A 17,145-nucleotide genomic window follows, 5' to 3' on the forward strand; every position below is an offset into this window, starting at 1 on the left:
ATGGTAGTTGAGTGGTTTGCGTCGTCTGTTGTGCGTCTACTATGGCTTCTGGTGAAAACCATAGGCGTGGCCGATAAGAGCTGTCTTGATTGGCCCCACAGTGGGCGCCAAATGTTCTTACCAGAAATCTGCTGTAAAGCTGATCCGCCAGGTAAGATCGGTGAGCCTCCTTCACGGGTACGCTGGTGCTCCAAGATGGGGGTGGTACCTACAAAAGAGACTCTGATGCTAAAGTTAGTGTTTGTGGGAGTATGAATTTCGTATAAGTAATGCACGTACCTTAGTGTGAATTAGGGTTGCTTTGGGCCTTGGGCCTGAGATAAGATATGATAGGATTAAATGGCGGATCTCGTCTGAAGCGAGATCCCTCGAGATCGGTTATGATCTGCTTAAATGCCGAGCTGACGTCGCGTAGTGCGTGCCCGACCTCATTCTGTGCTGTGATGCCGAGCTCGGAGCTCGGCTTCGCGGTACGGACAGTACACTATTTATTGTATATGATCCATTTATAATTATTATAAAATATATATTAAAATAAATTATCATCTAAAAATATATATTAAATATTAAAAACATGTTTATATCATAAATAAATTAAACTTGGTTTTTATAAAATTTAACATATTTATTTTATATTTTTAATAGTGTTAAATTATTATAAAGTAGGTCTTTAGAATTGTAGTTCTAACCAAATATTTAAAAAAATGTCTATGATAGATAATTAAGTCATACTTAAGATATATAATTTTAAAGAAATTTTGGTTCAAACCTATTAAATTATAATAAAATTTAGTCTAACCTAATTTATTTTCATCTTTACTTGTAATCGTAAATATAAAAGCTTGTAAAAAATAATTATGATATATATATTTATGCTTTTAAAAGTTATATATGGATATTTTTAATACTATAAATATATGAATAAGTATTGTCCTCGCTATCTAAAATTTCTAGATCCGTCACTATATATATATATATATAAACATGCTACATTGCTCTATTCGCAAGTAAAAGGACCACAATTTATCAACAAAAAACAAAAAAGTAAAAATATCACATAATGTCTGTTTATTCCTTGTTACATTATTTTTGCACAGTCTTTTTATTCAAGATTGCTCGCAACATACAAAGATTCAAATTTCTGTTCCACGGTTTTCTATTTATAAAATTCCATCACTCCTAGCGTATACCTGGGATATCATTACATGCAACATGAAATTTGGAAAAACCAGAGCTCTTGCACAACTTCTCAAATTCATTCTCAGTTCTTTCCTTTCCACCATGTGATAAAAACATGTGACTATCAACAATAAAAGTGCGCTTAGATGTGTTGCTTGAATTCGGGACCTCAGAAATAATAACATCCAAAACAATCACTTTTCCATGTGGTGGCAAGGCTTTGTGACAATTTCTTAAAAACTTTACACAATCTTCATCTGGCCAATTATGACATATATACTGAAAATGGCCAAAGCCAACAAAAGAAGAAAATGTTAATAGAAATTTATTTAAGTTATATTGACTTGTTTAAAACTATATATAAAATTGAACTCGCAAGTAGTTTACTAACCTTTAGTAAAATGGCATCACCATTTGTAACACTTTCAAACATATCTCCTCCAATATGCTTTATACCTTCATGCAAAATGAGTGTTTGCTAATTAATAATTTTGGTAAAACATTTTCCATGTATATGTCTTTTCGACCCATCTTTTAAAATATTTGTAGGGTTTTTTATATATAGAGAGGAAGAGAAATAACTATATGTACCTGGATGAGGTGGTGCATCCTCAATCGTCTGAGGCAAATCAAAATTAATTCCTTTAATCGAAGGATATGCAGAGAGAATTAGTTTTAAGGTCCCTCCAACTCCACCTCCTACATCAACCAGTGTTGAAACTCCTTCAAATCCTTTGTATGAGTTGAGTACCATTTTAGTTTCTATTGGGCCAGTGTGAGCCATTGCTTTGTTAAACATGTCATTCAGCTCCTCATTTCTCCCCATATATTCAAATGATGGCATTCCATAGACACTTTCGAAATGGTTATTGCAATTAGGATCCACAATTGCATCCTTCACATCCGTCCTATTAAGAAACATGACAAAAAGTTATACTAAAAATCCATGAGATGTATCATTGTAGAAAAAAGTTTTTAAGTACCATAAACTTAATTACCATAGGTCATGAAATACGCGATTCATTAAAGTTGTGAAAGGAGCCACAGAGATTCCATCATTATCAAAAGCAAAGTATTTGCCAACGGGTGAGAGAGCATAAACTCTTTCTGTCTTACCATCTTGATTGGTTCGAATGGAGCAATCCAGAAGAGAATAACTGGCTAGAAGTGGCAAGATGCGTTCAAGCCTATTAGGCAATTGAGGGTGTTGATTTGGAAGCAAAGAAGCAATTTGAGAGGCAGATAAAGATGCATGACATGAACTCTCTGCCTTTGCTATGATATCTGTTATGAATTTGAAAAAAAACAAACAAAAACAGAAACATAATATACACAGAGACAGAGAAATATAAATGCGAAAGAAAAGAGGAAGAATACAATGGATTTACGTGGTTCACCCACAAAATTGGGCTACGTCCACGGGAGGAGCAGAAACATATTTTATTGCTTAATGAAGTACAAGAACCAGCAGTTTAAAGAAAGAAAGCTTGGTGACCTTGTATAACATGGGTCAGCCAAAGCATATTCTGATCAGGAAACAAAACAAATAGAAATAACGGAATTAACGGTCAAAAGCACGAACTGATTCGTCACTTTGTTTGTGGATCTAAGTCAAAATACCAACAATTCTCCATCTTGAATTAGAATCCACATACAAACTTTAAAACAAAAACAGAATCTGCATCCTCCAAACATATGGAACTATCTCCAACAATCAACATTTAGCAAGTCCAAGCAATGGTCAAACTTGCGCTTTGGGACTGGCTTTGTGAACATATCAGCAGGATTGTGTAAGGTGCTGATCTTGTGAACCTTAATTCTCCTTTCTGATCGGATGAAGTGATATCTAACATCTATATGCTTGGTTCTATCATGATGAACTTGATCTTTGGTCAAGCATATAGCATTGAGGCTATCACAGTAAATGTCAGTATGCTCTTGATTGATTCCAAGATCACTTATAAGTCCTTTTAACCAGATTCCTTCTGGCCACAAAAAGAGACCTTGAAATATTTTTCGAACATATTGAAAGTATACAAAAAACTCAAAATCTTATCTTTAATAAGATTAAGGAGTTAGAAGACAAACTTGATAAAGCCTTAGTGTTAATCAAAACAAAACCCATAAACGAAGAACTTGATAAGATCTCCAATCAGCTTTCTAAACTAAGTTTAGGAAATAACACAGGAAATCCATCTTCCAAACCCAACACAAACAAATACATTCTTGCTAAACCAAGAAAATGAATTTTAATACAAGAACCCAAACACAAACTTTTCCTTTCACAGGAACATCACAAACCCTTTCGGGACACACACCAATTGCTGAAGCAATTAACCAACAACCTAGAATCCTATATAGATTTCTTAGGCGAACAAATTCTAACACCAGACAGTTAGAAGAAATAATTGATATACAAACCAATGTTGAAATTGGAACAAATTCTAGGATAGATTCTTTAAATCCTAGACAATTATACAATCTTAATTGGCTTAGTTCTGACAGAACCAGTCTTTATAGGTATCGTCGGTTAGATGATTTTCATCTTCCTGATGGACACCATGAGATTATCCGATTAATCTCTGAACAAACGGGTAGAAAATTACTCAGAACCAATAGAAGATATGTTCATTTAGGACTAATCACTATAGGGATTAGAACCCTAACCCGATCTTTTATTGGTGCAAAAGCATTCCTAGTTCTTTTCGACCAAAGATTTAGGGATAACAACTCACAAGCTGTAATAGGGATAGTAGAGGTAGATCTTAACCGATCTGTATCCCTTATATACATTGCTCCAAATTTTACTATGAATCTTGCATATTTCATACAAAATATAAATTTGGAAGTACAAACCAGAGGCTTTGGAGAAAATTTTGATGGAAATAATCTCCACCTTGATATCACCTTTATAGGTAGAATAAGTGATCAAATATCCCCTAGATATAGGATCAATACAAACCCTTTGATTACCTCTTTAGGATCAAACGGAATACAATTCCTTCCCCCTCAGGTTTTTGAATCGAGAAGGAACCCAGGAATAGAATGGCAAACACATCTAAACTCTGGATCTTCCAGAACCGCAATCACAGCACCTCAGACTTCCATTATGACAAATTGGAGAAATAGTCTCTCAATCAGATTTGCTGATTATGAGAACATCCAAACTCCTGACCAAGAAGAGGTTGTTGAAGAAGAAGAACAACCTTCTAGAAGGTCTTTCATGAACCTATGGATTGGTGAATCATATATTCATGAATCTTGGAAAACAAAACAGGCTCCACCAGAATCCCAACTCTCTCCTAAATTATTAGCAGCAGTAGAAAAATGGGAAAAACAAAAACAAGAACAAACTTTTGATAAAGTTTCTTTTCAAAACTATGAAAAAGAAATTGTTTTACAAAGTTATAAAAATGAAGATACTGATGATGAAGAAGATGACTTCATTTTTATACAAAAATTATTATCCCAAGTTAATAATGAAATTTGCGATGAAACTCCAAATCTGGATTTAAAAGAAACTCTAGATTTGGACCTCACAAATTGGTATAATAATGAAATAAATTTCAAAGAAAAATTATGCCTTGATATGATTGAAACACAAACAGAAATCTCTGAATCACCGTCTGAAATTTCTAAAACACAATCTTCAATAAAAACTTGCAAAGGTTTTATGGGAGATAATTACACAAGCAGTAGTAGTTTCCCTAGTCATATTCATCATTTTGATTATGGAACAGAAAATTATGATTTAGGATTTATTCCTAGAGAACAAATTATTACTCCTTTCGATTATACCATAGGAGATAATATAAAATCAAAAGGAAAGAGATTGCCTATTGAACCCAGTTTTGATATGTCTTCTCTTTTATTAAACATAGGAAAGGTTGATCCTCAACTTTTACCTAATTACATAGAACAGTGGACTGCTGTTGTAAAGAAACTACAAAATCCACCATGAAAACCATGTTTCTAATGGAGAAGAAATGATTGCCAGAGCTGAAACATATCTCGGTGATATTGCTAAAGCTTGCTGGGAATCTTTTAAGAAACAATATCCTGAACAAATTAGAATAAATCTAATTGATCCAGGACCGAATATCTACAATTTCTGTAGTATGATACAAAGAATCTTTACAGCTCAGTCTGTAAATGATGGAAATATCATTAGACAAAAAATTTACCTTGGTAATCTAGAAAAACTTTCTATTAGTTACTTTGGTAAAATAAAACAATTCACCCAAGATTATCTTATGTATGCTTCCATATCTGGAGGCTTCACAGATAGGAATCTAGGTGAAAAACTGTTCCTTAAACTTCCTGGTAAGTTAGGACAAAACATTAGAGATAGTTGGAATGACGATCAAGTTGACCCAGTTATGAACAATTTGGTTGTACGAATACAACATATTATGAAAGTAATGGAAGATACTTGTACAAATATAGCCATTAACAAACAAATAAAAATGGTTGACGCAGATATCTGTAAACAGATATACACGCCACAACAATACCACAAAGAGGTTAGAAAGAAAAGAAAACCGCAACAAAGATATTCTTCTCCTCCTAAAAATTCTAGGACTAGAAGAAAACAACCTACTCGTAGGTATTCTATTAGAGCTTCCAATGCCAGAAAACCTACTCTTAATAAAGACAAACATGTAAGAAAAATAAAAAATGACAAAACATATACTAAGCAATTAGAATGTTTTGCTTGTCATCAAACTGGACATTATTCCAGAGATTGTCCTAATAAAGCCAATCTTTTCACAAGAGAAGCAGAATTAATAAAGAACTGTAGGATGAATCTTATTCCTATAGATGAAACTGTTTCAACTGATTCAGAAATATATTATGTAGTTAGTTGGTCTAATTACACTTCTGAAGAAGAAGATGTAATTAAAGATTATAAAATCATAAACGATTTCACAAAAAATGAATATGATCATTTACATCCTGAAATAAATGACAAATATAATCATTATGGTGAAATTATTGATGATCTAGGTTATAATCTCATGAATATTTCAGAAGAACAAATAACTTGTGATCATGAAATTCAATTTTTTACAGGACCAGAGCATATAGAATGTCATTTCTGTAAAAGATTTTTACACATAACATTAAGGGCTCATTGCCCTGAATGTTATAAAAACTTCTGCAAAAATTGCTTTGAAATTTTTTATAAAAAAGGTTTTCCTAATCAGAAACAAGCAAATGATAAAAATGATTGGAAAAATGACCTTATCAATAAAAGAGTATCTGTTTTAAAAACTAGGCTAAATCAGATGGAAAAAACAATAGATTTTCTATACGAGAATTTTGAAAATCAAAACAAAGTCATAAATCATGAAGAAAGATCTTCAAGTGGATTAATGGCATTACAAAATAAAAATTGCATTCCTATAATTTGCAATAAAAATCCAAATACAAGTTTACATATTTTGGTTAAAATAATTTTTCCCAAAACTGATAAACACAAAAAAACTGAAAAGGTAATATAGGCTCTTGTTGATACGGGAGCTACATTTACTTGTTTTTGTAAAAGTATTGTTCCTGAGCACAATATTTTTGCAAGTAAAAAAATAACGAAAACCAGAGCAATGACTGGTGATCTTATTATTAATAATCAAGAAACAAAAAATTTTACAATTCAGTTATCTACTAATTGTGATATTTTTGGACAAAAAATATTTATGCCAAAAGCAAATGTTATTGACTTAATACCTACAGGAGAACAAATGGTTTTAGGCCTTGATTTTATAATTGTTGAAAATAGGTCTATTACAATTACAAAAGATTATTTGCTTATTTCAAATAATTCTCAAATGTCACCTATCGTTGATGAATTAGCATCAGAGTTGCGATCTAAGCGTGGTGATACCCCCCCCCCCCCAAAACCTACTACTGATTGTCCTTGTGAAATCACTGGATGTTGTAAAATAAAAGTGACAGATTCCCAAAATTTTAAAAATTTAGAATCTGACTTTCCAGAAGTTGATAATCATAATAATGATATCAATAGTTATTATGATTTATCCCTTCTACAAATGGATATAGATTGTTATAATTTCGCTAAAATTAATAAAGTTATAACTTTTGATAATATCCAACAAATAATTGACAGGCTTAACAAAACTAGTATTATAGGAGAAGATCCTACTAAATATTGGGAAAAAGATCCAGTTATTTGTAAACTAGAAATTATCAATCCAGATTTGATAATTAAAACAAAAGAGATCCCTTATGGGAATTTTGAACAAGAAGAATGTAAAACACATATAAAAGCCCTTCTTGACTTAAAGGTCATAGAGCCTAGCACAAGCCCACATAGAAGCCCAATTTTTATTGTTAACAAACATTCTGAACAAAAAAGAGGCAAAACTAGAATGGTTTATAATTATAAACGTCTTAATGATAATACTCATATAGATGGTTATACCATACCTTCTAAAGATGTCTTAATAAACAGAATTCAAAAGGCTAAATGGTTTTCTAAATTTGATTTAAAATCAGGCTTTCATCAGGTTAAAATGCATCCTGATTCTATAAAATGGACCACATTTTCCTGTTTAGAAGGAATTTTTGAATGGAAAGTTATGTCTTTTGGTCTTAAAAATGCTCCACAAATTTTCCAAAGAAAAATGATAATATTTTTGGAGAATACAGAAATTTTACTTGTGCATACATAGATGATGTGCTTGTATTTTCAAAAACAAAAGAATAACATTTTCTTCATCTAAAACAAGTTTTACATTTGTTTGAAAAATATTGTCTTATAATTTCTAAATCTAAAATGGAAATTTGTAAGACTCATATATCATTTTTAGGATTAGAAATAGGGAATGGAACAATAAAACTCCAACCCCATATTTCGCAAAAAATTCTTGCTTTTCCTGATAAAATGGAAGATATAAAAACACTAAGAGCTTTCTTAGGATTACTAAATTGTGCAAGAAATTTTATAAAAGTCTTGGGAAAATATACATCTCCATTGTATAATAAGACAAGTCAAACAGGCCAAAGAAAATTTAATTCTGAAGATATAAAATTGGTCAGACAAATCAAAGATTTGGTAAAAAAACTTACCTTCTTTATCATTACCATTAGATTCAGACTACTTAGTTATTGAATGTGATGGGTGTGAATTAGGATGGGGAGTTGTCCTAAAGAAAAAGAAAAATAAATATGATAACATCTCTGAAGAACAAATTTGTAGATACGCTTCAGGAAAATATCATACAAAACCTCAAGTTTATTCTACTTCAACAGACTATGAGGTTAATGCTGTTATAAATAGTTTAAAAACTTTTGAACTATTTTTAATAAATAAAAAAGAAATTACTATAAGAATTGATTGTGAAGCAATAGTTGCTTACGGTAATACTCAAATAAAATCTGATAAAAAAACCCATAAAAGATGGCTACTGTTCCAAGAACATGTTTATCATAACGGGTTACAAATAAACTTTGAACATATCAAAGGAAATAAAAACATTGATGCTGACATTTTATCTCGTTTTGCAGGGATAACAAATCATGAAACCTACTAAGGTTTCATATCCAAGAGTCAAACAAAAAATGAAGTTTGGTAACCAAGAGTTGCCACTCTTAACAAATGAACTCCTTTACCCTGGAAGAGGAAATACAAATGATAAATTTAATTGCATCATTGATAATATCTGGAATATTCCAAAATTCACAGATAACAATGAACAGTTAGTTTGTTCAATAAAAAAAGGTATTATCTGTGCCTTATACAATTTTTGTATCACAGATAATCAAGGAGTACCACTCCTCACAAAAGCCTCTCCTTCTGGAAAAGGTTATACAAATTTTATCCTTTTATAAGGACCATACAAAGGGGTATATACAAATTTTACTGACTTGTGCACTGCCAAGGAAGGAATACAAAACCCTAGATACAAAGGCTTTTATTCAAAGGAAGAAGCTGATAAAGCTCTTGATATAATTTAGAACTCTGAACTCCTTTGTGAAAACCTGGGATTTGTAAGCCTGAGAAATCAGGTGTGCCCTTGATATCTGTTTAAAAGAATAAGAAAAGTTTTTAAAAGAATTCGTCTAGAGGATAAACTGAGGCAGTTGTAAGACCCTTGGTGTGGGTTGTTGGTAAGACCTCAAAGTTTCCAGAAGAGCTAGAGAATTATTTAAAAATAATTCTTAAATTTTCTTTTAAAATACAATTAATCTCAATTTCACACATAAATGAGTTATGTTGTTCATTATATTCTATACTATGTTAAAAATTATAACTTATTGAGTATTTCTAAGAACTATCATACTTGTCTCATTGTCTTCCGCTTCTTTCACTCTGATTATTATATATTTTGTTGTAAGGATCCCTAACTAGGAGGCTCTGCCACCTTTCCTGGGGTTTTTATTTTTTATGATTTTATATTATAAGAACGGATATATTTGGATATATTTATGTGAACATCCCTTCCCTCATATTCATATAAAAATTTATATTAATTCAGTCTCTTATTCAGTACCCTTTATTTTTTATTTTTATCGTTTATAAAAAAAAAAAAGGGCACACCTCTCTTGCTTCTTAATATACACAGAAACATATATACACAGAGACAGAGAAATATAAATGCGAAAGAAAAGAGGAAGAATACAATGGATTTACGTGGTTCACCCACAGAATTGGGCTACGTCCACGGGAGGAGCAGAAACAGATTTTATTGCTTAATGAAGTACACGAACCAGCAGTTTAAAGAAAGAAAGCTTCGTGACCTTTTATAACATGGGCCAGCCGAAGCATATGCTGATCAGGAAACAAAACAAATAGAAATAACAGAATTAACGGTCAAAAGCACGAACTGTGATCGAAGCCGTATCCGGTCAAATAAATACAATTAAATGTAGTACTAGGAAGTGACTCCTAGGTCGTCTCCCAAGGACCGTCTTTTACTGTTAAAGGCTTAAACTAGGCGTGAGCATAAATTCTGGCTCCGACCGAATCCGAACTGTCCGCATCTAAGTTTCTTTATGCGGCCGGTTTTTTGCGGTTTTTTCGGTTTTTCGGGTTGGTTAGAGTCGGGTTATTATGGGTTTTGTTGGTCGGGTTCGGATTAAAAATTTGAACCCGTGGATATCCATACCCGACCGACCCAAAACACTTAAAAGGTGTATATTTATTCTTTTAGCATCGCGAGAGAGAGGAAAACTAAACCCTAGCCGCTGCTCACGAAAGACGAAACCTTCTCTTCTTGTGCTCAGAAAACCTAGCCGTCGCCGCTCACACAAACTACAAATCCTAACGCCGCGAGAGTAGTCATGTGAACCCTAGCACGGTTCATTCATCTCCTTCTGCCACTGGATACTCCTCTCTGTCTACTGCCAATCTGCTTGTCTCCTTCTAACATCGCGAAGAACAGGTTTGTTCGTTTTCTTCCTCTCCTGTATCATTATTAAATCTTCAATAGTTCATACAGTATTTTTGTTTGCACTGATATTTTCTTTTGTAACTGACCAATCTGAAGGCGCCGTCGTAGTTCTATTATATTCTTGTGTGTTTGTATATCTGATTTTGTAACTGACCTACATCTAATGTTCATTATTTCAAGCTTCTTCATCATAATGGCAAAGTTTGTTTACACTTTTGAACCTTTCTACGCAATTTTCTGTCCCCTCGGTACTTTTGGTTAGTAAAGTTGCCCCTATTTTGACATATTTATTCAAACATCAAACTAGTACCTTTGCAACATATGACTCTACATGTATGCACCTAAAAAGGAAGCAAAAAAATATTTCAATTTAATGTTTGCTCATGATATGAAGCTAATTATGACTAGTTTTTTGGAATTCTATATTTCATATGAGAGTTTGCTAGTTTCTTCACTTGCAAAGGAATTAATTATGGTATGGTTACCAGTTAAACAATCCTAAAATCTGAATCTGAGTTTCCTGCTCCTATTATTATTTGATGTTTCTTGAGATTACTAATCAACAATAGAAACAGTTTCATTCATTATTTCTGTTAAGCATAGGCAAAATAAAAGCATTTTTACAATTTCTGATGCATTACTCAACACTCACAAGGCACAAAAGAAAGAAAAACATAAAAAGAAGATAAAAATCTTAAATTTAAAAGATTCAGGTACTTACTGTTTATCATGTTATGATTTTTTTTAATAATTGATTTGTGTTTTATTTTGAAAATTCTTATGTTAACTATTTGTGTTAAACTTATTTACTTATAAACACGTGTTTCACTTATTTAGTTAAATTAAAAATTTTGTAATTGTTTACATTAGTTTATATCTATTTTATGTAATTTTTTTTGTTTTTGCTAATACTGCATGACATTTTAAATCATGAATTCAAGTTTATAACTCTAAAATAACAAATTAAAAGTTGTTAAAATACCATAAACACTTAAAAATTACCTATGACTTCATTATACAGTAATGGAGCAGTCTAGTCAATTCGAAGAGGTTGCAAATCCCACCATGACTGAACCAGCAGCATCAAGAGGTGATGGTGGTGGTGCACAACCTATTGGACAACCAACAGTTATAGCTGAAGCTGTAGAAACTAATCCTACTGCTACCCTCCCAATTAATACAAGAAAGAGGAAATTAAATGCAAGTGGGTCTCAAAAAACCTCTATAGTTTGGGAACATTTCAAAACAATATCTGAAAATGAATCTAAGGAGAAAATGGCTGAATGTAATCATTGTGGTAAACGATATAGGTGTGATCCAAAGATACATGGCACATCAAGTTTACTTAACCACATAGGAAAATGTCCTAAATATCCAAATGCTATTATTAATGACCCCAACCAAACATCCCTTACCTTGAAGAGAGATGTGAGCGGTTTGACAGTTGTAAGCCAAAGATACAATGTTGAAGCTTGTAGGAGGGCATTAATTGTCTTTATTATTTTAGATGAACAACCTTTTAGGGTGGTTGAGGGTGAGGGTTTTAAGCACTTTTGTAGACAGTTACAACCACAATTTATTGTACCATCAAGACATACAATAGCAAGGCTTTGTTTTCAATTTTATATGGATGAAAAGCATAAGCTAAAGGCTTTCTTTAAGTCAAATTGTGCTAGGGTAGCTCTCACTACTGACTGTTGGACGTCTATTCAAAATTTAAACTATTTGGCACTCACAGCACATTTTATAGATAATGATTGGAAATATCAGAAAAGAATCATTAGTTTCTCAATAGTTCCTAACCACAAAGGGGAGACCATAGGAAAGAAAGTTGAGGAGGTATTAAAGGAATGGGGTTTGAGAAATGTGTCTACAATTACAGTTGACAATGCTTCAGCCAATGATGTGGCTGTAACATATTTGAAAAAAAGATTCAAGAATATGGGAGGATTAGTAATGGATGGTCAATTTTTTCATATGAGGTGTTGTGCCCATATACTAAATCTAGTAGTGAATGATGGTTTAAAAGATGTGCACAATTCAATTGCAAATATTCGGACAGCTGTTAGATTTGTAAGGTCTTCACCCCAAAGATTGGCTAAGTTCAAAGAGTGTGTTGAATTTTCAAAAATTGAATGTAAAAAATTGTTATGTCTTGATGTTCCCACAAGATGGAATTCCACATATATGATGTTAGATGCTACTGAAAAATTTCAAGTTGCCTTTGAAAAGCTTGACTTTGAAGACTCAAGTTATCTAGAGGTTTTTGGGATAGCTGGTCCCCCAACTACAATTGATTGGGAGAATGTTCGAGCATTTTTAAAATTTTTGAAAATTTTCTATGAGGCCACTAAGGTTTTCTCTACATCATCACATGTCAGCTTACATGTTGCATTTCATCAACTGTCATCCATTTATTTTGAACTTAAGCAATCAGCTATGAATCTGAACACTATTTTGGCCATGATGGGTTTTAATATGAAGCAAAAGTATGACAAATATTGGGGTGATATAAATAACATCAATCAACTGCTGTATTTTGGAGTTATTTTTGACCCTCGTTACAAATTTGAATTTGTGGATTGGTCATTTAAAGAAATGTATTCAGATGATGCAAATTTTGCTGAAAATTTGTCCACTTCTTTGAAAGAAAATTTGTTCCACATGTATAATTGGTACAAGATAGATTATGAGAAACAAAATGAATCTGCACAATCCTCTCAAGATTCAGCATTTTCTGTTTCTCATAGTGAAACTTCTGTCTTTGTTGAAAATCCATCATATTTGGCTAGGAAAGATGCTTTTAAGAAGCACTTGAGGGAAAAAAATTCTATTGATAGAAAAAATGAACTTGAAAGGTATTTAAATGAAACTTGTATAGATGCTGATGACACATTTGACATTCTTGTTTGGTGGAAACAAAATTCTTCAAGGTTTCCTATACTATCAAAAATGGTTAGAGATGTTTTAGCCACCCCAGTTTCTACAGTTGCTTCGGAAAGTGCATTTAGTACAGGGGGTAGAGTTTTAGATGCTTTTAGAAGCTCTTTAAACCCACAAATGGCAGAGGCACTAATTTGTGCTCAAAATTGGGTGAGGTCAACTACAACCCAGTTCAAAGATCTTAATATCAATGAAGAGTTTGAAATTTCAGAAAAGATTGTTACAGGTATCATAATATTCTTTTGCTATGAAAATTATTTAATATTTGTGTTGTACATGAGTTAACTATCTTATTTTTAAATCTATTGTAGAGTTTCAGGTAATTTTGGGAAGTGTTAATGAAGTTCAAGGAGGAGATGGATCGAGTGTCATAGTTGGTCCATCATCTCAATCACAGCCATTGCTGTGATTGGTCATACTTAAGATGTTTGTAATTTAAATGAACTTTTTTTATATTTTATTTAGTAATTTATGCTTTTTATGTTTCTTGCTAATTTTTTTTTTTTTTCAGATTGACCTTTTTGCTATTTTGAAGCCATTTGTTATAGACATGGCTATTGTTGTTCCTTTTGGAGAATTTGTCATAAATGATCCCTATGACACTTATTTTGCTATCAATGTTAATGTTTATTTGCAACTTGGGTCTTTTTTAGGTAACTTTTTAAATAGTTTTTTCAATTGTGGTTTTAAAAATAGCAACAAAATTTTATAAATATGATTTTGCTGATGTGTACATAAATGTCTATTTTTTTCAGGTATTTTGCTATTACACCTAGTGCTCCTGGTCTTGCCCAACAGTTTTTGTTTTCCACCTAAAAAGTTACAAGGTTATTGATCAGAAATGAAGAGAAATGAGGAATTTCACTTCTAGGATCACATGCTATGTTTTCCACCTGCCACTAAAAACTAGCCATGCCTGGAATTTCTTATGCTGGGGAGCATTGAACCAGCCATGGGAGGAGGTTTTGCTTGCTTCCTGTTACTGTACTCACTTCTGTGCTATATGAGACCATGACTCCTCTTTTTTATCCCTCCCTACCATTATTGTTATAACATAATACTTAAGGCTAAAAGGTCAACATTCTTTCTTCTCTTTGTATTTTGTTTACGCTTCTGGATTTTAAACATAGGATGAATATAATATAATAGGTTATATAATGTAAAAGTGAAGGAAAATCTTGAACCTTGCTATTTGTCGGAAAGATCGTGATGGTTTTTTGTTTTAACTTGGATGAATTATTTTTGATGTTTGGATTTTGTCAGTTACACTGCTGGATTAATTTTTTTATGTGACACAGTTCTTTCTTAAATTAGCAAACATCATAATTGTCAAGCTGTACTGAAGTTACTATCTTGCCTTATTTCCCATTCTATTGAACCTCTTTTTTAATGGCAAAGAACATTAAATTGATGAAGAACTAACTTTATTTTGGCAGGTTTTCCATTTCATTTATACATATGCCATGATTGTTGATATTTGTCCCTTCACTCTTGATGAGTTTGTTCAAGCATTTCATGATAAGGTAATTTGTCATCTTTGACTCATGCTTATATCTTGGATTCATTTCTGTTTTTCTGTTTAATTTTAATCTTATCAGAGTCGTGTCAAATTGTAAGTAGCATCCAACATGTCTCTCACTTTACTGCATGTGTTTTCCAGGACTCAATGTTACTTGGCAAGATTCATGTTGCCCTTCTCACACTTCTTCTATCTGACATTGAAGTGGAGCTTACTGATGAGTTTTCACCTCATTTAAATAAATCATGTAACTTTCTTGCATTGCTTCACTCGGTGAGTTACTGAGTTTCCTTACCCCCTGTTTCGAGGTTGTGAATTATTACATACTGCTTGTTTTCTATATTTAATATAGGAATGACTAGCGATTTAACATTTATCTATTTTAGCTGAAGTACTAATTCTGTGTTAATTTTAATAATGATTTGGCAGGTCGAAAATCAAGAATATTCCCTGGACTTCTGGAGAAGATCTCTAAATTCTCTTACTTGGATTGAAATACTCCGTCAGGTGCTGGTTGCTTCTGGATTTGGTTCAAAACAAGGTTCCTTACGTAGAGAGGTCCTTAGCAAGGTATTTCAAAGTCCAAACATGCCTATTCTAGATCTGGCAATCTGACTTTCACTGGCAAACTGTGAGTCTAACTTTGTACTGTGTAATAATGCTTTTGTTATTTTTCTTATTGCCTGATTTATTCATTTAATTAGGTACCTTCATGGAAACATGCTCACTGGTCCAATACCTCCTGAACTTGGCAATATGTCAAAACTGAGCTACCTATGAGTTGACCCACATGACCCGTATCACCATTTTCCTGTGTTTTCTGTATCTATTCACCGAGTATAACTTTTCACACAATTGAATGACAATCTCCTAGTGGGTAAAATTCCAAATGAATTTGGGAAGCTTGAACATCTTTTTGAACTGTGAGTGTTAGTGCATGTTTGGTTCCGCATTCATGATCCACGTTTTAGCAAGAATCAAATCAAAATTGATGCTAAAGCAACTAATTGTTGCTTCCACTGATGTGAATCCAAACATGCATTTTTTGGATTTGGCTATTGTTTGATGCATGTTTGTTTGTTTGTTGTTGTTGTTATGTGGGCAGAGTGACAGTCATAATTTGAAGTACATGGGCATTGATGCCCTTGGTCGGTTGATAAAGTTGAGTCCACATATTGCAGAACAGCACCAATTGGCCGTCATTGACTGCTTAGAGGTGAGGAAGAGAGATATTCATCATAAAGATGAATGTGTTGTAAATTTTGATAAAGTTGAAACCATTTAGCTTTGGTGTAGATCATTCGATGCTTGTTTCACTTCATATTTTCATATTCAGTCTGCAAGTGCAAACCAAATGATGATCAGTGTTGTCGAATCTATGTTGTTTTTGTGCTGGTATTGTAGACCATTCACCTTGGTTGAATTCCATGTTGTAGAAATTCTTTGAGAAGAGGCGACATGCATTATGGCAAGAGAATGAAATAATGTTTGTCAGTGCATAAAGAAACTTAATTAAACCATAAGGCTATTGTGATTCTTGCACCAGTTGTTATAGAGACAGTAACATGTATTACAAAAGTCTGGTTTCAGGATTCAGTTTAATTAAAGTTTCTTCTTCGAACAAGTCTAAATCTTTACTTTCATTAATGTAGAGCTGTTGATATTTTTCTAAGTTCAATGCTGGTTTGTGCAATGGTATATCACATATAATCTGTTAAATGGGAGAGTAAAATTTATTTTCCTTGTAAGTTTTACAGATTCATGATTATATGGATGCTTATTGTTTTAATCTGGCTCTAGTGATTTGTCATTCAACAATCTGTCTGGACAGGCTCTAGTGCTTTGCCTGGTTGATGGAAAGGCTGATGTGTACTCACTTTTCATGCCCTTTCAATGATTTTGATTTATAATGTAATTTGTATCACATGATCCATATATCATATAATTTTAAAGTTACTGATTATTTCCTTGCTGCTTTACTTAGAACTAAGTGCAGCATAACTTTTTTCATGATTTAGATTGGGATGGACAAGGACTCTTCCTTATGGATGCTGCCATGCATGAATACAGATCTCATAAGTTCACTTAGCA

General features: G+C 32.7%; 2 protein-coding genes across 7 annotated transcripts; one reads left to right on the forward strand and one right to left on the reverse strand.

Moving 5' to 3' along the window:
• Positions 1 to 696: 696 nt before the first annotated feature.
• On the reverse strand, positions 697 to 3,304 carry LOC109787879 (isoliquiritigenin 2'-O-methyltransferase). The gene is made up of 8 exons (XM_083066728.1): positions 3,268 to 3,304; positions 2,927 to 3,182; positions 2,800 to 2,813; positions 2,645 to 2,705; positions 2,178 to 2,489; positions 1,771 to 2,087; positions 1,571 to 1,635; positions 697 to 1,458 (listed from the first exon to the last, which is right to left on the reverse strand). Exons 1-8 carry the CDS (start codon positions 3,302 to 3,304, stop codon positions 1,180 to 1,182), a joined length of 1,341 nt encoding a protein of 446 aa, XP_082922854.1. The 3' UTR covers positions 697 to 1,179.
• Positions 3,305 to 10,421: 7,117 nt separating this feature from the next.
• LOC145953083 (zinc finger BED domain-containing protein RICESLEEPER 2) lies at positions 10,422 to 16,389 on the forward strand. Of its 6 annotated transcripts, XM_083066689.1 has the most exons (8): positions 11,463 to 13,761; positions 13,847 to 13,961; positions 14,047 to 14,188; positions 14,291 to 15,058; positions 15,196 to 15,327; positions 15,484 to 15,685; positions 15,759 to 15,876; positions 16,160 to 16,389. In XM_083066689.1, the coding sequence occupies exons 1-2, from the start codon at positions 11,616 to 11,618 to the stop codon at positions 13,942 to 13,944; spliced, it is 2,244 nt and encodes a 747-aa protein (XP_082922815.1). In that variant the 5' UTR covers positions 11,463 to 11,615; the 3' UTR covers positions 13,945 to 13,961; positions 14,047 to 14,188; positions 14,291 to 15,058; positions 15,196 to 15,327; positions 15,484 to 15,685; positions 15,759 to 15,876; positions 16,160 to 16,389. The 6 variants fall into 6 exon arrangements, with proteins under 6 accessions (XP_082922817.1, XP_082922818.1, XP_082922815.1 ...); XM_083066694.1 differs by lacking the exon at positions 15,759 to 15,876; XM_083066691.1 differs by lacking the exons at positions 15,484 to 15,685; positions 15,759 to 15,876; positions 16,160 to 16,389 and adding an exon at positions 10,422 to 10,583 and having other exon boundaries at positions 11,614 to 13,761; positions 15,196 to 15,263.
• Positions 16,390 to 17,145: the final 756 nt, after the last annotated feature.

Source organism: Cajanus cajan, chromosome 11, assembly GCF_000230855.2.
Source record: "Cajanus cajan strain Asha chromosome 11, NIPB_CcT2T_4, whole genome shotgun sequence".
Taxonomy (NCBI): Eukaryota; Viridiplantae; Streptophyta; class Magnoliopsida; order Fabales; family Fabaceae; genus Cajanus; species Cajanus cajan.